Source organism: Exophiala aquamarina (genome assembly GCF_000709125.1).
Source record: "Exophiala aquamarina CBS 119918 chromosome Unknown aczIA-supercont1.4, whole genome shotgun sequence".
NCBI classification, from domain to species: domain Eukaryota; kingdom Fungi; phylum Ascomycota; class Eurotiomycetes; order Chaetothyriales; family Herpotrichiellaceae; genus Exophiala; species Exophiala aquamarina.
This window is the reverse complement of record NW_013550584.1, coordinates 796,406-821,628: the sequence shown is the minus strand read 5'-3', so window position 1 is coordinate 821,628 and position 25,223 is coordinate 796,406. Positions and strand designations below refer to the sequence as shown.

At 50.8% G+C, this 25,223-nt stretch overlaps 8 protein-coding genes across 8 annotated transcripts; 5 read left to right on the top strand and 3 right to left on the bottom strand.

The window, feature by feature from the left end:
• Nucleotides 1-2: 2 nt before the first annotated feature.
• Nucleotides 3-2,119, bottom strand: A1O9_05414 (uncharacterized protein; the record flags this gene model as incomplete). The annotated part of the gene is made up of 3 exons (XM_013404633.1): nucleotides 3-921; nucleotides 1,139-1,718; nucleotides 1,990-2,119. The coding sequence occupies 3 exons, from the start codon at nucleotides 2,117-2,119 to the stop codon at nucleotides 3-5; spliced, it is 1,629 nt and encodes a 542-aa protein (XP_013260087.1).
• A 1,119-nt stretch (nucleotides 2,120-3,238) lies between these two features.
• Nucleotides 3,239-4,727, top strand: A1O9_05413 (uncharacterized protein; the record flags this gene model as incomplete). The annotated part of the gene is made up of 2 exons (XM_013404632.1): nucleotides 3,239-3,900; nucleotides 3,953-4,727. The coding sequence occupies 2 exons, from the start codon at nucleotides 3,239-3,241 to the stop codon at nucleotides 4,725-4,727; spliced, it is 1,437 nt and encodes a 478-aa protein (XP_013260086.1).
• A 406-nt stretch (nucleotides 4,728-5,133) lies between these two features.
• Nucleotides 5,134-5,982, bottom strand: A1O9_05412 (uncharacterized protein; the record flags this gene model as incomplete). The annotated part of the gene is made up of 1 exon (XM_013404631.1): nucleotides 5,134-5,982. One exon carries the CDS (start codon nucleotides 5,980-5,982, stop codon nucleotides 5,134-5,136), a length of 849 nt encoding a protein of 282 aa, XP_013260085.1.
• An 841-nt stretch (nucleotides 5,983-6,823) lies between these two features.
• On the top strand, nucleotides 6,824-8,861 carry A1O9_05411 (uncharacterized protein; the record flags this gene model as incomplete). Its single annotated transcript, XM_013404630.1, has 4 exons — nucleotides 6,824-7,100; nucleotides 7,159-7,333; nucleotides 7,393-7,554; nucleotides 7,619-8,861. The coding sequence occupies 4 exons, from the start codon at nucleotides 6,824-6,826 to the stop codon at nucleotides 8,859-8,861; spliced, it is 1,857 nt and encodes a 618-aa protein (XP_013260084.1).
• Nucleotides 8,862-9,504: 643 nt separating this feature from the next.
• On the top strand, nucleotides 9,505-11,387 carry A1O9_05410 (uncharacterized protein; the record flags this gene model as incomplete). The annotated part of the gene is made up of 3 exons (XM_013404629.1): nucleotides 9,505-10,045; nucleotides 10,095-10,157; nucleotides 10,204-11,387. The coding sequence occupies 3 exons, from the start codon at nucleotides 9,505-9,507 to the stop codon at nucleotides 11,385-11,387; spliced, it is 1,788 nt and encodes a 595-aa protein (XP_013260083.1).
• Nucleotides 11,388-12,470: 1,083 nt separating this feature from the next.
• On the bottom strand, nucleotides 12,471-14,584 carry A1O9_05409 (uncharacterized protein; the record flags this gene model as incomplete). Its single annotated transcript, XM_013404628.1, has 2 exons — nucleotides 12,471-12,968; nucleotides 13,022-14,584. The coding sequence occupies 2 exons, from the start codon at nucleotides 14,582-14,584 to the stop codon at nucleotides 12,471-12,473; spliced, it is 2,061 nt and encodes a 686-aa protein (XP_013260082.1).
• A 4,248-nt stretch (nucleotides 14,585-18,832) lies between these two features.
• On the top strand, nucleotides 18,833-19,888 carry A1O9_05408 (uncharacterized protein; the record flags this gene model as incomplete). The annotated part of the gene is made up of 1 exon (XM_013404627.1): nucleotides 18,833-19,888. The coding sequence occupies one exon, from the start codon at nucleotides 18,833-18,835 to the stop codon at nucleotides 19,886-19,888; it is 1,056 nt and encodes a 351-aa protein (XP_013260081.1).
• Nucleotides 19,889-22,245: 2,357 nt separating this feature from the next.
• On the top strand, nucleotides 22,246-24,979 carry A1O9_05407 (uncharacterized protein; the record flags this gene model as incomplete). Its single annotated transcript, XM_013404626.1, has 4 exons — nucleotides 22,246-22,864; nucleotides 22,919-23,369; nucleotides 23,422-23,779; nucleotides 23,828-24,979. 4 exons carry the CDS (start codon nucleotides 22,246-22,248, stop codon nucleotides 24,977-24,979), a joined length of 2,580 nt encoding a protein of 859 aa, XP_013260080.1.
• Between the last annotated feature and the right edge of the window lie 244 nt (nucleotides 24,980-25,223).

Sequence of the window (25,223 nt, the reverse complement as noted above, 5' to 3'; positions counted from 1 at the left end):
TATCAGCCCCCGATTCCCGGGTCATCCCACTCGAAATTTCCCAACCAAGTCATGTCCTCTGTGCCAAAGTTGTACATTAGGTTTGGCGCTTCCAATCCCATATGCTGGAAGACGTCTTGAAAGGCTTCCGCCGGAGGCACCTCATTATCCGGCAGATTTCTAATTCTCATGACTTTCTCCCACATGCTGCGAAAATTCACGACGGTCTCTGGAAGGAACTGGCAGAGATGTTCATGTGCGGTGAGTAAGGATATGGCTTTTTCCCAATGACCCGAAACGACAGACTCGAAGATCTCTGGTCGCATCATTGCCGCGATGATGTGTAAGGTGGCGATCCATAGGTAAAAGACGCGATACCACCATGGCAATATTCCTATCGGAGTGTCGGACTTCCAGTCTTCGGCCACTAGATCAATGACTTTCTGGGCGTTTTCTACACAGAGCATGGCACAACTTTGCAAGATTCGATGCTCGAGATCAGGGAAAAGCCCCGCAGGCGTCAGTGACGAGAGGCAGAGCCGGACAAGTATCGGTCTGAAAAGTAGGATTCGGGCGTGTGCAAGCCGCAGTTCGAATAAGAATCGTTGTCGATCTAGGTCATCGTCTGTCTTTGTCAGGGACCCGCTGAGCAATAGAGAGGCATGGCTCGATTGCAGTTTATTCAGACATTCGTCAATTTGCATGACGGTATTCAGGTCTGCAATCTTAGTTGGCGGGGCGATGCCCAGCCGTTCCGCAAAGCTACTACGGGCGACAATTTGTGAAAACTCGATGAATGTGGCTATTTCCTCAAGGTCGTGCATCTTGGCAGCAGGATGGACAGGTTCTCCACCGGCCGGGCTCCCGTATCGCGAGTTCAAGATGAAGGAGCAGGCAGTCAGTGTTAACATCGAGCTCCTCCCGAGAGTCCATGATAGGATCCTATCACAGATCAGTGCTGACAACACAGAGAGTCGGTGCTGTTTACCTGTCCAAGTATACACAGTGCTGCCAAACTTGTCGGCCCACATGATTCTCACGGTTGGAGGAATTTGTCGTCGACTTGTGGCACAGATGCAGACCGAGGCTCTGAGCCATGCGTACCGCGCAGCCTACCGCCATCCACGTCTGATGCGGATTATTCGTGCAGTGTAAATACCTTGCAATCAGAAGCAAGCACTGGACAATGTCCATAGAAGCTGGATGCCATAGAACGGATTCGGGACGTAATAAAGACCAGGCGCGGTGGAAATATGTCCTGGCCATGCCTGTCCGTTGCTCAGAGGGAATGGTCTCTTGAAGTTGGGTGGCCAAGGCGAAAATAGCATTCAGAGTGCTGACAAAAATATACTCGTTACAGTCGAGTTCGTTACCGGCAAAAAGCAAACGATAAGAAGTATAGAAGTGGTCCTTGTCGAGCAGAGGCTCCATAGGTTCAAGATGTAGCCAGTAGAGCCCCGCCAGGTGGTCGGCGTGCTTGCGCGGTGGCAAAACATTGTCTGCGTTGTGGGCTTCATTCGTGGGTTGGTGATGAGGCAAGACGTCTCCAAACAATGGCGCATCTGTCAGAGGGATTAAGCACCGCTTCTTGGCAGCAGGAAGCCCAAGTCTGGTGTCAATGGCCTCGGTCACCTTGGTGGCAAAATCATTTGGATCCGTATCCCCGACGGGCTCACCAATGTCGGGTGTCGTAGGTTGCTCTGCTCGCGACAATGACAATGAATTCGTCGGCACCGGCACTGGCGCCGTTGAGGACGAGATCGGCTCCGTCCTAGGTATGTCGTGCGAGTACCTGGACGAAGTACTAATATTATCGCTGCAAGGGACGTATGTGCAATTTTCGCGGAGGTGATTTTTTGCCTGACATCTGCCACATGCTGGACCAGGTCAGTATTGCGGCACGCTGTATTCTTAACTGGTTTTGACTCAATTGACAAAAGCGTAACCAGGCCCTTGGGCAAGCACCAGTTCGTTAACAGGCCACAAAGCTGAGATTGAGGGATAGTGTACCTGGACGAGCACCGTCACATTTCAGCTTTCGAGCACGGCAAGTTGTACAGGCGAGCGAGGTTTTGTATCTTTTTGTGCGGACGCCGCCCAAGCGCTGAGGAGCTGGGAGGTCTGTCATTCTCGAAGCCATGATGAAGTCTACTACAAAGTGCCAGCTTGCTTCCTGACCCCTTTTATCAGGCCACAAGTTAAGGGACGAGTTCAATGTGTTGCCCAAGAGTAACAGGATAGCTATGTGGACAAACGGGCGATTGGGGGGATGTTGGGGTTCAAACCCGTGCGTTCTTGGAACCCCACCTTGTGGCTTGTAAAGCTTACGGCTTGCAATGCCTATCTTAAGGCGCTCCAGTGTTCATTTGCTTTCACCTGTCACTATCTAGCTACCCGTCTATCCTGAATGACTATGATAACTAGCTTCCGTGGTAGCCTCTTAAGGGTGCGCTGGCGGTGGACGTACTTCCTCGACGGCAGCCTCCTGGACTACCATCTAGAAGACGAAGCTAGCATTAAGCACAGCAGAAGCCACGTCTGAGGCAAAGTCCCACACCCCAAGAGCGTCTTGAGTCTTATCACGTTGTGGCATCAGCAAGAAGGAGAGGTACCTTCTCGAGTTTGATGATTGTCACTTGAGTGTCAACGAATTTGGCTTTGATCGAGCTTTTTTCTCCGTCGTAACACAGTAAACCTGGCACTTCTCGTGGACCTGAAGATGCAGGGAATGAGTGTTTCCTCATTGTGTCGATTATCAGCACCTTGCCGCATTGCCACAGACGCTCGAACAGACGACTTGATATCCAGAGGGAGCCGAGGCTCCGGAAGCCGAGTTGATGATAATGCCGACATGGAGGCACCAGACGATCCCGGACCAATGAACCGTCGTCCCGAAGAGAGTGTACTCTCAGACCTCAGGTCCCATGCGAGTGTGTCTGAGAGCTCGGGTGCATTTCTACGATTCCCATAGCTCCCACTGTGGTCGAAAATTGTCAGGGCAGACAATGGAAGAAACGCTCAGTATTCCCGGTCTGCTGCAATGAAGCAGGCTTGCTACCCGACCGGACTTCACCCACAAGGGTTCCAGTAGATGGTGCTGGGGATCCAAGGGGCTGCAATGATGCGCTGGACCGCGAAACTCCGAATAAGAATGATCGGTAGCTTATATTGATGGTACTCGCATGACGAAACGAAAGCTGCTGTCATATGTGCGCGATGAGAACTGTTCACTTGCCGATATCACAACAAAATATCACAAATGGCGGCCAACGGTATTGCAAATGGTGAAGGCGCCGGCATTCCAGCAACAAATCTCCTCGCCGCTTTCGTGGCTGATGCATCCACCTCGCAACTGACGCAGGAGCTTCGACAAAAGGTCAAAGAAGTCGTCATCGACTGGATTGGTGTAACTATAGGTGCACTGGACGGGGCCGAGTCCACAAAGCCTATCTATGATGCTATTCTGAAGCTTCAGGGTGGGGACATCAATGGCAAAAATGCATGTACAGTCTTGGGCAAAGGCGAGGCACGTTTCCTCCCCCAGTATGCTGGACTCCTCAACGCTACACTGAGTCATTCCTTGGATTTCGACGACACATACATTGATGGAACGCTTCATTCTGGATGTACAGCCGTCTCTGCCGCTTTGACACAGGCTGAAATGAAGGCATCAGAAGTCAGTACTGATCAATTCATGTTGGCCGTTGCGGTGGGCTATGAGATCACTTGCCGAATTGGCCGGGAACTAGGCTTCGAGGCATATCACCGCGGATTCCATAACACAAGCACGGCGGGCATCTTTGGCGCTGTGGCCGCGATCACTGTTTTGAGAAACCTGCCCGCGAAGACCATCGAGATGGCGTGGGGTCTCGCGGGATCCAAGGCGGCAGGTTCAATGCAATATTTGGATAATGGCAGTTGGTTAGTACAAGATCTGTGCCAGGATTGGACTGTGGCTAACCATTACGTTCAGGAACAAGCGACTTCATCCTGGTTTCGCAGTACACGACGGTTTCCTCTGCGTGTCACTAGCCGAAGGGGGTGTGATCGGGGCAACGAGAAGCATCGAAGGGAAGAATGGATTCCTCAAGGCTTACAGTCCGAACGAGGATAAGGATTTGACTCGATTGACAAAAGACCTCGGTCACAAATGGGACTGGTTGGACAATGCCTTGAAACCCTACCCAGCGTGCAGAATGACGCACGCTCTCATCGAGCTGGCTGGGAATATCCACACAGAATATGCAGCGAAGCACGGAAAGGCCATCACGCCCGCCGACCTCGACAAAGTGATCTTGTCAATTCCGGCGAGCAACTTCATCCTTGTTGGCGACCCTACACCAAACAAGATCCACCCCAACAATGTTGTCGATGCTCAGTTCTCGGCATATTTCCAAGTAGCCAATGCCCTACTTTACGGATCACCCCGCGGTCTCCAAGGGTACAAAAGACTACAAGAGCCTGCTATCCACGAAGTCTGTGCCAAAATCACCGTGCTTCCCGATGAGAAGGTCCGCGGGTTCCCAGGCCGCATACGTTTGTTGTGGGAAAATGGAATTGAAGAAGAGAGATATCAAGAATTCGCCTTGGGTGAAGTACAACATCCATTCACTCGCCCACGCGTGGAGGAAAAGTATTTCGCTTTGGTGTCCTCCACAATTGGTGAAAGCAGGGCCAAGGAGATATTGGACTGTATCGATGGATTGGAGAGTGCGAGTGTTCAGGGATTAGTTGAGCTACTCAGATAACATTTTAGATAATGATAGATCTTTAGACTCATTAAGGGAGTTGCAGGTCTATAATCGGGAAGAAACATGTCGCATTCAAGCCCACTACTTCTGCGTGCGAAAGCCATGCTAGCCAATCACTTGGAAGCAGGTCCTCGCAGTTGGTTGATGGTTATTCTCCTACATGTATGTCGACCTTAGCGGACCATAGGGTAGATAGGGTCTCCTGTGGAATATGCATATAACTTCATATGGTAACTATGTATTCAGATCTTACTTAGATCTTCGCAGCCCATGGCGAGGCGGAATTTGAGAAGGTCTCGCTTCAGAATGACATCTTTTCTGGCGATAAATTCATTCATACTATCCAACGTCTTGTCAGATTCATGGATGAAGGACCAGCAGGAGCACAACAGCGGGTTCGAACTTACTCCCAGTTACAACTGATAAACCTCCCTGCCAACCAAGGTCTCCTTTCTTTCAATAACCATGTTATGCAATCTCCAGGTAATTCAGGCTTGTCGATTTGAACCTTGGACAATGCGGGTGGGAGGTCTTTGCGCTCTGGATGCGCCACGGCACCAGGATGTACCCAATATGAGATAAGTGGTGTGCTTCCATCTTCTGCTTGCCCGTACTCGGCATTGACAAAATCCAGCAATTTGGCCTGTCCCATCTTCGCAGAAGCCATGCCGGACATCCCAGGGCGTAGCAGTGTGGAGGCTTGACTGTTCACAGTGAGAACAGTCCCCAAGCCGTCCTTGGTGGCCCGCAGCAAAGGAATGAATACTTGAAGACAGTGAAACACGCCCAGAACAAAGACTTCATATGAACGCCACCACTTGACCGCATCCTGGTCGGGTATGTATAGTACAGGTTCGAGCACACCGGCGTTCAGAACGATCGCATCGAGCCTACCATCAAAACCTGCGCGGATGGCTTCTCCCACAGCAACGACATCGTCCTTTGAGGTCACATCCGCTGTCCTGCTTATGATCTTTGGCGCTGGGTGTCCTGCCTCTGTGGCTACTTTGGCGAGCTCATCTGCTAGCGTCTCGGATGGTGAAAGGTCCATGATGACAATACCGGCAGCCCCTGCACGTGCAAACGAGACGGCAATGGCACGGCCAATGCCTCGACCTGCTCCTGTGACAAGAACATATCGCCCTTGGAGGTTCGGCTTTTGAAGGGGTGAAATGAATGGATATGTGTCACTTCGCCTGGTGCAAAAGTTGAACCCATGTGAGTCGTACTTGCTAATAGGATCGGAGGACATATTTTGCACTTGTCACGGGACGTTGACCCTCAACTGAATATCGCTGGAACGATGTTGAAGGAGAAATCTCGCCTGACGATAAATATGTATACAATTGAGCGGCTCGAAATAATCCGGGGTCATAATGGTGGCCAAAAAGCAAAACAATTTGTTGTACTCTATTTGGGCTTGGATGTCGCGGCCACGGGCGAACTGGGACACTATCTGCTCTTGGAATTGGTACAAGCGGAGCATGCATATGCTATGGAGTAAGGACATGCGCAAAGTAACCATTCTCGGGTTACTTGGATCAGAATCAACGATTTTCCCTGGTCACTTATCCACGGTACTCTAAAAGCTGTGGGCACTCCTATCCAGATTCCACAGGGCGTCTCGGGATCTTTCCGAGCCATAATACGATCGGAAGCCTCATCCCAAAGTGAAAGCCTGTGAACCAATAGCATGAACTTCCGACCAGACAGGATACTCGGTGCATTCAACGCCAGAACTTAATGCCAGGTTTACCGATCAACTTCCTATATCCGTATACGATGCATTATGACGCACAGTCGGGCTTTTACATTTCGTGAAAAAGAAATTATCTCGTCCACGGCCCGAAAGGTCACCAGAGGTATCCAACCAGCTCGGCAAACGTTCTGGAACCGAAAGAACGAGAGGGAGCTTGTCTTTTTGGACAGGGTTTATTGCCAGAGAATCAGAGATGAAGTATAACTTGCTAAGTTATGGTCTACTGAGCTAAAAACCTGACAAGCACACGCGATTCCTACGAAGATACTGGGGCCTTCCAGTGCCTCTGCACCCCCAACTACTTTTTGCAGACGGTAGATTCGATCGCATCAGTATGTCAGGCGTACCATCCCTACCGGCCGACATCGTCCGAAGTGATATTTTAAAGCACGTCCCAGAAAACAGTGCAACCAGCCTTGACAACGCACCTGTTGAGAATTTCCGACCTTTCAAGGTTATTGTTATTGGTGCTGGCTTTTCAGGGATCAACTGTGTCATTCGAATTCCAGAGAGACTACGCAACGTGGGTCTGACTGTTTACGAAAAGAATAGTGACGTTGGCGGAACCTGGTTGGAGAACAGATATCCTGGCTGCGCCTGTGATATTCCAGGTAAGGATGTCTTCAGTCCGATGCTAGCATGGAGCGTGTTATGCTTACCAACAAATAGCCCACTCTTATCAGTATTCCTATGCACCCAATCCCAGATGGAGTGGATTCTATGCATCTGCGGAAGAGATACACGAATACCTCAAACACGTTTGTGAATCGTTTTCGGCATCTCGATTTATTCGACTCGATCATCAAGTGGAAAGGTGCAGATGGGACGCCTCAGAAGGCAAGTGGTAAGTCAGGATAGTAACTGTCCATGCGTTCTGGCTAGTATCTGATGGTTCCCTTACAGGCATGTAACCGTAAGAAATCTAGCAAGCAATGAGGTTTTCGAAGATGTTGCCAACTGCGTCATTTCTGCCAGAGGATCTTTAAACGAGATTCAATGGCCAGAAGTCGACGGTCTTGATTCATTTCGAGGAAAATTAATGCATTCGGCGGCTTGGGATAGAAGGTGAGTGAGTTGTCTATCATGGCATCTACAGACACAGGTGTGTTCAGAAACTCATATTGTCAAGCTACGACTTGAAGAACAAGACCATTGGTGTGATTGGTGGTGGGAGCAGCGCCATTCAGATTGTTCCACAACTACAAAAACTCGAAGGGGTGAAGCTGAAATGCTTTGTTCGAGGCAGAACATGGATTTCTCAACCCTTTGGGGAGGCCAGCATGCAGAAGCTGGGGCTTTCCGGGATCAACTGTAAGATTGAAAGGCATCGAAGAATGTATATAAGGGCTCAGATTTGTGTCCTAGTTCCCGAAACGCAGATGAGTAGCTTCGCCAACGACACAAGGCTATACCACGAATTCCGCAAAGAGATCGAACAAGATGGAAACTCTGTCCATTTCCTTACCATTCTTAACTCTGAAATGCAGAATCAAGCACGAGAAAGGCTCCAATCAGAGATGAAGCGTTGTCTGCGCAAAAAGCCGGAAATTGCCGATCATATTATTCCCAGCTTCGCTGTTGGGTGTCGTAGACTGACCCCTGGGGAAGGATACCTAGAGGCGCTGCAAGAGTCCAACGTCGAGTTCATTCCCGAGCATGTTCAGCAGATAACCACCGAAGGAGTCATTGCAGCTGATGGCAGATCTATTGTCCTCGATGTCTTGGTATGTGCGACCGGATTCAGAGCGGCGAAGGCACCACCATTCCCGATTTATGGGAGCAACGGAGTTGATATGGGAACAAGATTCGAACCATTTCCCGAGACATACCTGAGCATGTGTATGGATGGCTACCCCAATTTTTTCACCATATTAGGCCCCAACTCGCTGATCGGAACGGGGAGTCTTACAATGATACTTGAAAGCGAGTGCGACTACATCATCAAGTGCGTCAGGAAGTTGCAGCGCGAGAATATCCGCTCAATGGATGCGAAGACGGAGCGTGTCACAGACTTCTCCAGATACTGCGCAGAATTTTTTAAGCAAAGCGTCTATCTGGATGGCTGTACAAGCTGGTATCGCAACGAAAGAGGCCGTGGCGATCGCATTATAGGCCTCTGGCCTGGAAGTGCTCTCCACGCCATGGAAACATTTCGCGCTCCTCGGTGGGAGGACTTCAACTATGAATATGAGAAGGACGCAAATGGTAGGACGGTGAACCAGCTTCAGTGGCTGGGAAGTGGATGGTGTGATTCACAGCGCTCGGGTTCCGGTGACTTGGCCTTCTACCTCGAGCCTGAATATCTGGATGTGCCTGCGAAGCCGTTGCCGGAGGAAACACACATGTATCTACTGCGCTCTTTCTGTTACTGAGCAAGAGGGATATGTTGTCGTATAGATATTGGCAGTCAACGACTCCAACAGTGAACAGCGGCTTCTCCGCGGATGCAGTGAATACTTCTTATCGGTATCTTTCCAAGGAGGATGTCTTTCTTGTAACTAACTCATCAAAAGGAAAGTCTAGAATTGTAGACGGGCTGTATCTCCTTGACTATTGTTGCCTAAGTATCTCCGTAACTCCGTGTTTAGGAAACCGAATTTTGGACGCGGTCCAATTATATTGACCAGTCAAAATACATTATAACGTAGGCGTGGAGCTACGTCGAGTGAGGGCAAGGAAGACCTTCACAACAGGCCTACATCCAACTCACCTGTCCAATGAAACGGGCTCCCGAGGTGGAGGCCTACGAACCGTCCCAATTATGTTACATCCCGAGCCCGGCCAACAAGGTCCTTCCGGGTACAACTATCACCACTGAAGAGAGTTCAAATGCAAGGTACAACGTCCGGCCACTAAAACCGACCCGATGATAGGCATGGGTAGCGTAGCAAGTCAATTTTTCAGTTCTGAATATATAGCATAATTGGAACAATAAATGATTTTTTTTCAGGAACAGCCGAGACTTACTGACCCTTTCAAAGGCTAGACCCGCGCAGACTTTCTCGTAACATCAATATGCCTCTTGCTCTGAAGAACCTTCACCGTACTGACAGCACCAGCTTTGGCTATCTGGTGGAATTCGACGTCAATGTGCCATTGCGAACCGCCAAACCCAACACCACGGACGATCCGCTTATTCTCCGCGCAAATGTTTATCGTCCAAAAGCTGAAGGGCGGTATCCCGTTCTTGTAACCTGCGGTCCCTACGGGAAGGACATTCCATACCATCAATTCCATGAAGAGTCCTTTTCCCTTGTCAATCCCAAGCAGAAATCACCCCACTCGGCGTGGGAAGTGCCAGATCCGGGATATTGGACTTCGCAAGGGTATGCGGTCGTTCGAGCAGACGAGCGAGGCACTGGAAATAGTCCCGGGAAGCTTGATTCGCTGGGACCGACAGTGTGGGATGGATTTGCCGACTTGATTGAGTGGGCTGCCGATCAACCCTGGAGCAATGGTAAGATTGGACTTCTTGGGATCAGCTACTATGCGGCAAGCCAATGGTCGGTGGCGGCTCGTCAACCGCGAGGATTATCATGTATGATTCCATGGGAAGGTACTAAGCCGGTCTCTATCATGGGGATTTACAATACTGATGCGCAAAGGAATGACCGACTACTACCGAGACCGCGCGAGACATGGAGGGATTATGTCGAATCGATTTATCCGTATGCTTTTGTTGCCCGCCATAAAGGCCATTGCTGACTTGAGCAGAATACGTGTACAACAGACAAGTAGCATCAAGTCAATATGGCTTGCCAGGCAAAGCGGAACGACATTGGGGCCCAGACACTTTTGAAGGGAGCCTTCCGGCCGAAGAGCTCGCAGCGAATCGAGCTGACCAGCACGAAGATGCTGCCCGGTATCGCTTCCGAGATGAACCCTACTACCAAGAAAGAGATTTCGATCTCTCAAAAGTACAAGTACCTCTGCTGAGCGGCGTAAACTGGGGTGCTATTCACTTGCATCTCCGCGGTAGTGTGCTTGGATATCTCGGTGCGAGCTCGCAGTTCAAGTATCTTTACTTCCTGACCGGTCGTCACGACTTGCCGTTCTTTTATGACGAACATGTCGAGCTGCAGCGATCATTCCTGGACGCGTGTCTCAAGGGGGAGGACCGAGAGGGATGGTTGGTGCCTGGGAAGGTACCACCGGTGAATTTGTGCGTTCGGCGTGGCAATCCGGGCTACAGTAACCCCGGGGCTGAACGGCAGGTTTTCCCTCGAAGGATGGAACAGGAGTGGCCGCTGGCTAGAACACAATATATGGACTACCACTTACAAGGAGATGGCATCCTAGGCCTAGACAAGCCGGTGAAGGAAGCCCGGGTGGGTTGGGAAGCGCTTGACGCCGGATCCAGTGCTCGTTTCAAGACAAAGCCGGCCGACAAGGAGACTGAAATTACCGGTCATCCATGGGCTCGACTTTCGGTGGCAGCTAGTCCATCTAATGGCTCAACACCATCCGAGATTGATTTGTTCCTCACTCTTCGACACTACGACTCCGTCAACCAGGAGATCTTCTACACCGGCGCTACGGGAGATGCAGTGCCTGTGGTTCGAGGCTGGCTGCGAGTTTCGCTGAGAAAGACCGCCAGTAGCTCTGGACCGCTAGGTGCAATCATGCCAGAACGGAATTACTATTCTACCGAGGTGCAGGAGGTGGTTCCTGGTGAGGTGTACACTGTTGACGTCGAGATCTGGCCAACCAGCGTGGTTCTCTTGCCTGGCGAGACACTCGAACTTCAAGTCTCCGGCACGGACAGTGATAATGTCGGCATCTTCGGACACGATCATCCAGAGGACAGACCCAAGGAGAAGCTCCTTGGGTATAATGAGCTTCACATCGGTCCTCGGTACGAGAACTTTCTCAGACTCCCAATCATCCCAGAGAAATAGACCAGCAGTCGAAACAGTCGAGATGTTGGGTGGTCAAATTCCGAATCTCCATGCAGTAAGGGGAGACACCGAGAAGAACGGGGTTTGTAACGTTGAGATTATGCTTCATCTGGTGGATCATGTCGCATACCTTCATTGTGTTTGCGAGCCTGCACACTAGTTCCTTTGAAGGCGTTCTTTGATTTGGGAAAAGGAGAAGCGGTACTTCGAGAGGCTGAGTTTCAGAGTCTCCAGGATCAATACTGAAAAAAAAAAAACCGGCACGTACCAATTTTGATCTGCAAACAAGTACGCTCCCGCATTGTCGAGATCACAATTCATGAGGTCTGCTCCACCTCGGCCAAACACTTTTACACAAACTGGCTCAAATCTCATCCATCGGATTGATCTTGCCGTCAAAGATGGCCTTGAGATACGCTTGTGTGCCGAGCGGCTCCTTGGTGAACCTCTGACGTCCCTGTCCCATCTGCAACGGCAGTCCGACGAACCACAGTACGTCTTCACTGTTGAAGGACATGTACCGCACGGTTGTGAGGGCGCGAATGTTGTTGCGGCGCCGATAAACTGGAGGCGGAGAGGGATGTTGAGATTGGGGACTCAGCCATGGCGTGGACGAGTGCCACGTTCCATCACCACCGTACTTGCTACTGCTAAGTTATTGAAGAGGGGTATCTATTGTGGCCAGCGCCACTGAGTTTTAGTATCCAAAAGGTGTTAATAGTGCAGTCACATTTTGGGAGGCTCAGTACGCGCTAGTTGAGTCATATCGCCAGCAGTTTGGCACAGTCCTCAATAGTTTGGAGGCAGATAAGCTGGGAAGTCTGACTATATCAGGAGAATAGGATAATTTTGTGTCATCTGGTATATAATTGTGAGGGTCTCACTATAAATAAGTCTCCTGATCCCAAACATGATAGCGCTTAGAGAACTACTCCAACAAGGCCTCCGAAAGACAGACTACTATGCGCGTCCTCGCGAAAGGCATGCAACTTCTACAACTCAAATAGGAGTTGGAAGGCCCCATCAGAGTTGTGTTCGAGGACGATGCTTGACATCGTAAGGTGTGTGTACAACTTCGCCAAACTACCTGATGGGTTTCGGCTCAGTGAACGTTTCCTCCTCAACTCTTCGCCTCCTATCAAGGGAATCACGTCCCTCCCTAGAGCTATCATCGTGATTGAGACCGCCAAAGGCCGCTTTGGAGCTCTGCTCCTCGTGTGAAACATCATCAAACCCTTCCTCCACAGCGCCGGTTGTGGACAAGTCACCCTGACCAATGAGCACAGCTGGTGCGTAAGGCAGGTCTCCTTCACCTCGACGGGCTTTGGGAATGAAAACGTCGAAAGATCGAGGTACAATAAGACCTAAGACCACCAGAAGCATGACGACGTGTCCAACGCAAAACCCGAAGATGTGGAGCGGGTCGTTCTTGACTCTGTTGAACGAGGGATATGCAAAACTGGTGAGGATGGCGAGAATAGGTGCCGATATATATCTGAGAATTGGTGACCAAAAATAGGGCAGAGGCCAGTTTTTACCGACAGCAATTGTGACGTTCAAGTCGCGGGTCAACTGATTACCCTATTGCAATTGGGTTAGTTTCTATCAAACAGCACGAGAATTATCGAGCTTACCGAGTAGAACACCATCCACCAAAAGCGTCGTAGGTAGGCGTTTCTCCCCCAGAAGTGGGGTGTCTCAGCATCGGGAATTCTACTAATGAATACTGCAATGATTGTTCCGACGATGAACAGGCCAAATCCGACACCTGCTCCAGCGGAAGGACCCACTATTTGGCCAACCAGGACTCCAAAGATCTGACCACCAAAGTAGCCAGTATTGTAGACCAGGTATGCCGGCCATCCGACTTGGCCAACAACATCCTTATGGCGATAGATAGAGGTACTGAAAACGCACTCTGACCATGCGACGAAAAACAGGGACATGAAATTGGTCCACGTGTCGACTGCGTCCAGGAGGTAGAAGCCAAATTCGGTGCAGAACATGAGCGATAGCAGGCACGAGACAATGACAGCAACGGTCGAGACTAGTGATCGTGGGATCTTTCCACCCCAATCGGTATCCTTGACAAGCGTCACAACCGACTCTAACAGTGCAAATGCTGAGCTGATGCCCAGGACCATCAGTGTGAAAAAGAAAAGCACCGACCAGAACTGCGCTCCGGGCATTTGAACAAGAGCTGCCGGAAGGGTAACAAATGCAATAGAGAATGTCGACTGCCTAGTCTCTGCGCTTGGGAAGAGCCCAATGTTGCCGATGACTCCAAAGACCGCGAAGGCAACAAGAACCTCATAGAGGCAGTTGCATACGGCAATGATGATGGCATCTTGGACGCAATTGGCGTACTTGGGTTTATAAGATGCATAGGATGTGAAGTAGCCCATGGCAACACCGATGGAGAAGAAGATGTGGCCACATGCGGACTGCCAGATGGCGCCCTGGCCCAATTTGGCACCATCCCATATGCCAATGTATAGTCGGATTCCGTCCCATGCATTGCTTAGTGACGTACCACGACCAATGAGAATGATGGCTGTCACAATAGGAAGGCCCATAGTGAAGTAAACCACCCTTCCCAGGAGACCAACACCTCGGAACATGCATATGAATACGATGAACCATGTGAAGACAACCCAGCCTGTGGTCTCACCGACCATACCGATGCCGGGATATTCAATCCAGCCTCCATCTTCTGGTACCACAGGTGCCACATTGGCAACAACGTCGCCCATGTAGAATTCTTGTAGTCTGCCTTCCCAGGGCAAAGGGCTCCTGAACGAGTTCCGGAAGTACTTCATGACCCAGCCCAGAAGAGGTACGTAGTAGAGGACGATACAGTAACCCGTGTAAACAATGGCTACCCCGGCGCCTTTCGCCCGCTTATTGATGTGATCATAAGCAATGGCACAGCCACCACGATATGCCTGACCGATGGCAATTTCTAGCCAAAGGATTGGTATTCCCAGAAAGCACAGCGCCATCAAGTAGGGAATGAACCATTGTGCACCATAGTTGTTGAACACCTGGCCAGGATACCGAAGAATGTTTCCCAGGCCGATTGCGCCTCCCATAGACGCGAGGACGAATTGGGTGCGCGATCCCCATTCAGACCGTCCATCGGCTCCTTCCTTGGACTTGGGCGCGAGGAATCTCCCAACCTTCTGCAATTTCTCCATACTTGCGGAACTCGAACCGATTGATGCTGAAGCCAGATAAATAGGATGGTGAAATTCCTTTGGCAGAAGAAGAATTCCGCAGAGGCGACAACGATCCAGAAAAAGACACTACACTATATCGTGGAGGTCACATTTGAGCCAAGAGACTCCAAGTCTCATGATAAGAGAAGGCGCCGTGGTAGGATCACACATCTCGGCGCCATCCTCCTCATGGAGCAGCGCCTGCGTCAATCACAGGGTCGACCGTGATATCCGAGAGCAACTGGGGAGACTGGGATGTCTCTTAGCACTGAGAACTAGGCAGTACTCGGTATGCCAAATCTTGGTAAGAATGGCTGGCGAGCACCTTGTAACGTTAGACATGTAGCTGTGTGGGAGGGGATAAGGCTGCCCAATGGCTTCTAGCCTCGCCGACCCAAGCCAAGAGAGACAACGTTCAAGTGATCAGCGCCGAGCCCCGATGTGGATAACCTCCTCCTTGTCTCGCTGTTCCCAACGTGACCCAAGACATTGTAATCTGCCAATTGATATGGAATGGAGACGGGTCATCTGCTCCTGGTCGACAATTGCCAATGAATGTCTCCTGTGATTTCTTGGGAAGGTTGCAATAGCCCTTGCAATCAGGTGTCTGTATCCTTGGCCGAGAATTAACTGCACTTGCCTAACTCGCCACTGAACAGCGCCAATGCTTTCTGTTGTCCGCTTTGTCCCAATGATGCTTTTGGTGTCCCAAGGCCATGTGGCGAGGGGGGTTAGAGAAGGGTATTCCCGGGCTGTGCTCTTGATTGTGCAACGCCGAGAAGACTGGGGCCGTCTCATGACGAGACATGGGCTAGGGAGGTACCGAGTAATCTGTATTTTGAGAGAAGCAAACAATAAACGATGTTTTTGGCTACAGCCCAAGCGCGGCTTCGGATTCCGTGGAATTACAAGTAAGCTACGGAGTGCAAGGGCACGACAAATGCGGGGTAGGAGGTGGCTCGCATTGAGGCTTTAAACAATTCCATGTTTGTCAGGCTGTATGCCCCTTTTTCAAGGACTGTACGAGCAGCAGCATGCAAAGTTAGGGAAAGTCAAGATGCTGTACATCGACCTCACGGCCAGATGTTGTATCTATGGAGCTTAGAGCGATAGTTGTTTGGCTGTGCCAAGAAACAAACCATTGAGGAGCCAACATGTTACGTGCTTCCTACCTTGGGGCCGAGAGTTGAGCTGGAGAGCTTGAGCAGATAGAGGGCCTGCCTTGGATCCCCAACTGACCTGTATTGAAATCCGAAAGCAACCAGGGAAGAAGATACAAAAAATCTCAGTTTGGCATGGTTTTCTCAACAAGGTGTAGATCAGCATGAAGAAGAGCAACAGCTTCTGAGGGAGGGATCTTTCGAACCGGATATCATCTCGATGAGGCAGGTGGGCGTAAACAAACGGTCTGGGCGCCTGTTCAAGTATCTCGCCTATGGTGCTTGGCTATCCATGTGTCGTTTTAGTCTATGCATACTATGGGGACTAAGGATATAGCTCCAGGCAACATTACGAGTAAGAGCATCACCCATTGAAATGAGATAGATGCATGTAATCGTCCCCTAGTTGAGTGCGGGTCGAACCACCACGCTTAGAGGCCTAGAGAAGTCTAGGACTGGTGGTTCCCTCGCAGAACGATTCGAGCATAAAGAGGCGGCAGGTCTTTCGAAGAACGCGCGTATTCCAGCTACTCAATCACAGACACCAAGTTTGTCCTTTTGCTCTCAAGCTTGTTGTGGACGCTGAGAAAGGGCGGAGCTCGATTCGTTAGGGAATGATCTGAAGGTAGGCAGTGATGGCAAATCTCAAGTCCATGTACACCAAATTAAGCAACGACCAAGGAATATTGTAGGCTCATTCCGTCGATTATTGCACATCGAGGGCTCGTTAAGGGCGGTTCTTGAGAGCATTGCGCGAAGCAAGTCAAGGGAACAGAATGTAAACCCGTGCGTGGAGACTGACATGACGGATCGATTCCAGACTCTGTGCGCAAATACTCACCTGAGCTCACAATCGCCTCTGACGAGAGAGAAGGTCCGGAGGCGCAACATTGCAGCAACAATATTCATTTCCCCCACAATTCAAGGGCGGCCATGGTGGTCAGGAACCTGCGACTGCGGTTAGTAGGGGCCCAGTACTGCTCTGCATTTTGTCCTTTCGGCATTTGGAAGCAAGGGTAAGATTATAGTGTTAAGGACGTAATCCGTTCCCCATCCTCAATTCCACTCATCTATGCCGTAGGGATTTGATGAGGAATCCATGTTTACAAGCAGACCATGACTTCGCGACCAGCAGTTAGATGCATAAGTGCACGCTGAAAAGTGAGGCTGGAGTCCTATCATTGTCAAGGGCAAGTCTGCACCTGTGGAGTTTTCGAAATATTCATCGTGCATCTCAAGCTGAAATTCGGGGTTTCAGGACTTAGTCAAATCACCGATTTTAGCATGCCAGCTCCCCAGCTGTTAGCCAAAATCGAACAATCTTGTCTCTGGTGAGCACAACGCCTGTCAAGAGGCATGATAGCCGATGGCTACAGGCGCAGAGGAGATAGGATGTATTTGGAAATACACAGCACCCAAGGCAAAGTCAATGCAGCGGCTTTGGGGGAGAGAGACGGCACGGAAGCGTTCACATGGCCAAGCTAGAGTGGTTGGCCCATTGAATATACCGGACTGTCGCCTTCATTACACCAAAAACTCCATCGCAAGGGATGCAAGGGAAACGACCAGGGCAGGAGCGGATCCGCTTTCTTCCAGGGCGGAGAGAGATAGCTCAGGCTAGCAAGGCCCTATTGCATGACAGCAGCAGCGATGATGATGTGGCAAATGATAGTCGAACCAAGGATTGTAGCCGATGAACGTTCAACAATGCCAAACCAACGTCAACTCCGCGAACTGAAACTGCATTCTGGGGAAATTTGCGGGGTGGACCGCGTGAGGGCAGTTGAATTGCTAGCGTGGTCCAGCACTCCGCTACTCCTCGAGGCCCAAAGGGACAAGCTGGCCATTAGTAGCCACAGCGGTGGATGCTGGATTGTGATGCTTTCTCCGTGGCCACCAGGAAATGGGAATTGGCATTTCATTGCTCTTCAGCCAACATGGAGTTTGTCATGCTGTCCATTGCTAGCATGCAAAGTGTATTTCGCAACTTTGTTCTCGCATAGTCCTATTCTGGATGTATTTCTGCTCATCACGCCGAACGTTGTCCTTGATCGCCAAAAGCAGACACGAAGGAGGGGTTGTATCAGAGGCCCTTTGCCTGACGTCAAGACATGCAGACCCCACACAGTCCCAACTTTGTCTCGACACTGGAGTGATGTGATCTGCTACCTGCCCGGAGATGTTATCCCTTAGCCAGGCTCCCTTGGCTTGCCAACCAAGGGAGTTTCAATTGGGTAGATCATTTCTGCATCGAGATGGATCCACGGTGATCTGAATGTGTGGCGCAGTGTGACACTTACAGCACTGTCCTCGCAGGACTGTTTGACCTGAGATCCGTTCAAGTGCCGGTGGCGGTGGAAGAAACCCAATCGAAGGAGACAGAAGAACCTGTCTTTGCCAAGCCTCGCCCATCCCGGGTTTTGGCCGGACGAATATTTCCCGGCTTCGAATTTGATATTGCATGGGTGGCTGGCTGCCAGTGGTACGATACGTCGACTCTGCGTCTGACTGAATTTACACTTGCGTGGTCCTCCCAATTGACAGTTATCTGTCTCTGTGGTCACCAAGCTATATTGTTGTCTGACCGATTGAGTCATGGCGTGTATTGACCGAAGGAAATAACGACTTCATCGAATCAGTAGGCTTGTAAGGGCCTTCCTTCAGCCATGAAACAGACCTCACTGTCGCTTAAGAATCTTCATTCATGGTCACACTTCAATGATATTCGACTTTCGGGGGCTTCAGTCGAACCCCACATAGTTGCGCCTGATGGCAGTCACAAAGGCGGCGGGCTTCTCGCAACAGCTGACCATGGAGCCGGGGAAACACTTCTCTCAGTTCCGTTGGAGCTACTTCTGTCGAAGGAACGTGTCGAGCAGTGTGCAAAGGAAGATAAAGACTTTAGGGAATTGATGGAGGCTATGCCCTCTCTATTTCAGGTTGGTGAAATGAATCGATCACTGCTCGGCTAGCTCAGCGGGGTCCTTTTTGTGTCTGGTGAAGCTGACGTGTCAAATCATGATATCAGACTCCACGAGCGACGGTACTGCTATTTCTGGTATGGCAAATGACAATCAACAATCCAGATTCTTACCAGCATGGTCTTGGGGTTCACAATCCATTCGCCGACTATCTCAAGTTCCTTCCCAAAGAGATCCTCCTCCCGACATTCTATACACCGGCGGAGCGGGAGCTGCTTTTGGGTACATCCCTGTCCGATGCTTTGAAACAGAAGGCCGCTAGTCTGGAACGAGAATTCGACAATCTCAGAGAAGCGACGCAGGTCATCCCCTGGTGCCAACGTGTCTGGTGGGACGATCAACCCACTCGCCTGGACATTGAGGACTGGAAACTTGCAGATGCGATTTACCGGTCGCGTGCTTTGGAATTACCTCGAGGGGCGGGCGTGGGTATGGTCCCCGTATTAGACATGGCAAACCATGCTTCCGAGGATCACTTTAACGCACATTTCGAGGTCGACGAGACGCAGGGCCAGGTGTTGCTCGTCGCCAGGGACAATAAATCAATCCGCCAAGGGGAAGAGATCACAATCATGTATGGGGTCGGTGGTGCATGCGAGATGATTTTCTCCTATGGATTTCTGGACGAGCACGCGACCAGCGCGAGGGAGATGTTCCTCGATCTGCCCATATCATTCGATGACCCGTTGAGGCTAGCAAAGATTCGGTTCGCCCAGGAAGCCCCTGGGGTGCGTCTATACGTGGATCAGCAAAACGAGATACAGTGGGAGAGTACATTTGTGTGGTGGGCCTGTGTGAATCAAGAAGACGGCCTAGACTTTCGAGTGGAGCAAGCGGTGACCGGAGACACGGAACTCAAGGCGGTATGGAACGACCAGGACCTGCAAGCGGATGGCCTGCAACCGACACTACGCAAGCATCGTCTGTACGATGTCTTTTTGCTTCGAGCGACCGTCACCATCCAAAATAGAGTTGAATCGCAGGGAATAACCTTGGCCGTGAGCCAGGATTCTTTTGAAGCGCATCTTCCTGACCAGGTCCAAATCAGGACATCGGTATATGAAACGATCGGGAGACTTCGGAGCCTGGAGACAGATCTATTGACCAGAGCGTATGAAACACTGGAAGAGCAGGTAACGTGATCTCAATCATTTACCGGAAAGACCCAGCACGGCTAACGTCAAGCAGAAACAAAGTCTCCTGGAATCTAATGTGGTCCGCAAATACCTTGATGCTAATAATACCTAACGCCACAGCCCTTAGATACCCATACAAGAAGCAGATTTCTCGTGATTGCAGTTACAGCTGCGGAATTGACCCCGAAGCGTGGGAATGGCTGAACGGTCCAGGGAGGTGGTGGTCTGGTCCAACTACAGGGCGAGTCCTAATTAAGCTGCATCGATCCAAACTGCATTTAGTATGCCGGAGAGGCACGGTTACAAACGCCACAAGAGAGGTGGTGTGAACTGGGTCTCAACAGCGATCAAAGTGAGCTGATGATACTCGTATTGACAAGCCCGGCTGGTTCTAGACGCTCAAGTGGGATTTCCCCCGTCAATACCTACCCTCTTCAACATACCCCGTACGCTGTTCAATACACGGGCCAGCCGGCCGGCAGCCTCTGCAGATGCTAACAAGCTAGAAGCCTTCCATTCATTTGTTGGCCGCTTTGAGGTTAGTTTTCCCGCGACGTTCCGCTCGTCCATGAGAGAGGCACATGTGCGCACGCAACGCATCGGTGACAGAGTTTCTTGTGTGTCGACGTGGTCTAGTCAGTCGCAAGCTCAATGTGTCCCCTGATTCCTTCTGCTGGCAACCCAGGTTGGTTGCAGGGCAGTATATGTAGCCTTAGAACTTGCGTGCCATGCATGAATTGGCGGTTCCGCTGAGTCCATACCAGATCTTTCCCACAAGAGGTTCCACGGTTAAGCGAATCCTTGTGGTATCTTGACAAGGGGAGTGGGCTGAAAACAGATCTCAGTCCTCCTGAACAAGATGGGTGCGTTAGGATGCAATTCAAGATGATCATCATCCGAAGGGTTTGAGCGTTGAGACAGACGCCTTGCTTGGTGGGACGCGGAGCCCAGCTGAGCGGAACAATCTCGGATTGATGGAAGTTCAGGATATCAGCGATGGGATTGGCCTTGCCTGTCGTGGGTCGTGGGTCGTGGGTCAGAGGTGTACAGTAGTCACAGACTCACAGCTCTGGCGTCTCGCGAGTCTCCATGACCCTTACAAGGTCTACACTGAGTAGAGTGCTCGGCTGCAGGCAATGCGTCAAAGCTGGACCATGTCATTCGCTGCCACTATCTGCCGATCCTTGGGGCACGAATAGTAGAATCAAAGCCAAAAGCCATCAAGATTTCTATCCATTGCGGGGGAATGGAAGCCATCTAGAAGAAGAAAGCAGAGATGCGAAACAGGACCTGGCGGTGATCGGACCACCCATCCAGGGGGCTTCAGTGGCCGCCGCTTCGAAGGATTAACTAAGTCCTCAGCAAGTGGAGTTTCTCCTTTGGCCCTCGTAGGCTGCATCTTCCCTGTAACCAACAGCCTGGAGGTGTCCCTACGCATCGTGCTGGGGTGGTCGGCGGCCCGCACGAGCTTTGCAGCGTCACAGGCCACGTTGAGCCTGAAGCTGCCCCTCCAAGTCCAGCGGGCCCATCCAACCATGAGTTAGTGTGTGAGCCCTAAGTTGTTGGCACGCACTTTCGCGCAGCCTGCACATCCTTCAACAAAAACTCTGATGCCTGGGGTGAGGCGTTGACCCGCGCACCCAAGTCCTTCGCTGACCCTCAATACGTGAGCCCCCGCCATTGATAGCCCGGTTCTCTCAGAAGGGTTTCCCCCCCTCTCAGCACCCCAGCTTCACCCGCGAACCACCCACAATTCCCCCCCGGAGCCAGGTTCCTAGGCGAAGCTAGAGGGCCGATTGAGGGCACGACATCCAACGGGTCGGGTCCCTAACAATCTCGTCCTGGTTACTGTATCTTTTTCCCACCCCTCCAGACACTTCCTCATCTTCCACATCTTCTCCCTCCTGCTCCGCCATTCTCGCTTTGTCGCCTTTACATCCCGCCGTCCACACATCCCTCATCCTTCCGTGCTTGAAATACGGAGTACGGAGTACTCGCTACCCGTATTGTCCTTGACGCTGTCGCACTAGTCGACGCAGTTACTTCGTGGCGCACATCACCTCACCCAATAGTCATTTTGCCGACCCTGACCTTCAACACGAAAATCTTAAGACAATCCCTCCACCGTCTCGCGCGGCATGTTGTCATAATCCTCATCTCACCCCTTTGCGTCTTGCATCAAACCCTGCCTTCTTCAGACAACCCCAGGCTTTTATAGAATTTCCAAGAAGCTGACGTCGCCTACATCTCGACTATTCATTTTACCCCACCGGAAAATCATCTTGCATCTCTTGTCAATTCTTTCGTCCATGCCTCTGCTATAATCTGAATCAATCTACCGCTTTTGGACGAATTTAGCCACCATGCCTGGCATTCTACCGATGAAGATGATTCGGGTGGGCAGTGCCACCCAGAGTCGCATCGCGCAGGCCTGCGATAGGTGCAGAAGCAAGAAGATCCGATGTGACGGCGTACGGCCAACCTGCACACAATGCTCCAACGTGGGCTTCGAGTGCAAAACCAGCGACAAGTTGAGCCGAAGAGCCTTTCCACGCGGTTATACCGAGTCCCTAGAAGACCGAGTCCGAGGTCTTGAAGCTGAAGTAAGAGAGCTGAAGGACTTGTTAGACGAAAAGGACGAGAAGATCGACATGCTTTCTCGAATTCACAGTTTCTCTCCCCCGTCCAGGAAGTGTTCGACTTCACTGTCCCCGGCACATGCTGCTCAGGTCAAGGCTGAGGTCGAGTCTTCTCACGATGAAGTTCTTCATGTCGAAATCCCCGTTCCAGTGTCACCAAAGGCCACCTCTACTGGATCTTCCACCACATCAGCCTTTATCGAAGCCTTTGACCAAAACGTCCATGATGCCGGTCGACAAGTGACCGGCGTTTCATCCTCAGGAATACATAAGGCTATTCAGCCTTCTAAACCTACCATCAATGCAAAGATGCCCCCCAGAATCTTATCAGATCAATATATCAGTGAGTTTCTCCTGTACCCGCCTTGTGGCCAAAACACTTTGCTAACCGGACTAGATCTTTTCTTCCAAGAATGGCAGCCTTTGCTACCAGTGCTCCATCGCCCGACTTTCCTTAGAGTATACGAACAATATATTGCCAACCCGGATTCCGGAAATTGGCAAAACAACAAGCAGGCATTGGCTCAATTGTTCCTCATCTTCGACATTTCAGCCCTTTCGTCTATGACTACCCCCAAGAAGAGCACTCCATCCTATGAAAGCCAATGGCGAAAAGCGTTGTATTCAACTTCATCCAACGCATCTCTGTCAACCCTTCAATGCCATGTGCTGGCTCAAGTATGCTATCTGTTGCGAGCCGATTATACTCATCTTGCGCGCCATCGGGGTATCGCTGTTACCATGTGCCACGAATTGGGTCTCCACCAAGACCAGAAGTACCACAATCTGTCGGTCCTCGAAGCTGAGACGAAGAAGAAAGTCTTCTGGTCGCAATACGCTCTTGATAAGTATGCACACCTTACAAGTCTGTCAAGCGTGATCGTCGCTAACACACACTAGATTCACTTCTGCCGCCACTGGCACTCCGATGCTACTTCGTGACGTTGACATTACAACAGAGTTCCCCGCTGATGTCGATGATGAAAACCTCAGCTCGCAAGGCATTTCACCTACTCTTCCTGGCGAGTTGACCAAGATCTCTAGCGCTCTTGCCCTTTTCCGTGTTTCCAAAATCATGTCCCAGGTCCTCGAGTCGCTCTATCCCGCGAAGTCCAGTTATCAACTATCTCTCACCAAGCTGCACTCCTTGTCTGATGAGCTTGACCAGTGGTCTGAAGAACTCCCTAAGCACCTTCGCCTGCGATTCTGTAACGATAAGCCAGCAACACATATGATTAGCTGCAGATCACCGTTATTGGTAGGTTGCGCATTGATACATTTCTTGCAATCCCACTAACCTCTGCAGTCCATCGCATATTTCTATACCCGAAGCTTGATTCATCGACCCTTGCTCTGTCATGGATCCGGTAGCGCTGCCTCCGCCGCCGGTATCGTCCTGGCGGCTGCTGGAAAGCATATTCTGCAAATCCTCGATCTCCTCGTCGAAAGGCGTATGAATTACACATTCCCAATGAACAAGACCGATCTTTTACTCAATTCCGGATTCTCCATCATGTGGCAATCACTTGATTTGGAAGATGACAGCAAGCTGGTCAAGGATAACCAAAAGTCTTTGGCGCTGCTGTTGATTTTGTTGAACACTGAAAATCAGGCTGCGGCTATCGAGTGGCGAAAGATGGCGCAGTGCTTCATTACCCTCGAGGGACATCCGATGCCCTCACCTGCAGTTTCTCCAGCGACCATCTCATCGTCACGCGCAAGCCCCACGATGGCAGCACCCAATGATACCAAGTCCAAATCAACCCGAAAGCAACTTCAAGCAATTGCGTCGAAATGGTCTTCATTCAGCAATAAGGCTAAGCCTGAGGATGTGCCCAGACGAGCAACTGTACCACAGACCAACTCCGCGACCCGAAGCCCAGCACACCGCGCGAGTAGCACAGTGAGCCTGTCATCAACGCGATCAGCTCCAATCCTACCGATGAACACTGCTGATACCAACCAATTGACAACCACACATTCTGTTGATACTTCAGGTATCAACCTCGATTACTTGCCTCTTGGCGATGAATTTGGCGACTCACAAACAAGGACGTCTTCAAGCACGATGCTTCCCCCTCGAAAGCAACAGACACCAACGCTTGTGGATGCTAGCTGGGATCAACTTCTCAACAATTTTGATGGAACTCAGCAGGGTACTATCTATCCTGACATGACCGTTGGCGGACAGGCACTCTATCAAACGACCAGCAATGAATGGGTTCCAGATGCTTGGCATCTTTCGCCTTTGGAATTGAACGCAAAAGGCAATGTGCCACAGAGTCTACTCAGCTTCTCAGAGGAATCGCTGACCAGTGGCGACGATTTTCTGTTCTCGGCACCTCCCAGTAATAACGGTTCTACGGCCCCTGGTGAAAACATTGATATCGCAGATAGATATCGAGGCATCACGATTCCTGTGGATGACGAATTCGACTTCCACGAGGTGGAAGCATGATCTGATCTGATCAGCTGTTTGGTCGCACCACTTGGGTTGCGGGGATTCTCGGAGCTACGGAATTTCGGGAGAGGCATGCGAAACAAATTGTACAGTTTACACAGGAAGATTTGATTCACACAGATTGCGCGACGAGATGGGATGATGGCACTCGAAGCTAGGAATGGCATCCGACGGACAGACGGAATGTTGATACCGGAGATTTGAAGTTTTTGTATACATGATCTATCCTTTTTTTTTCGAT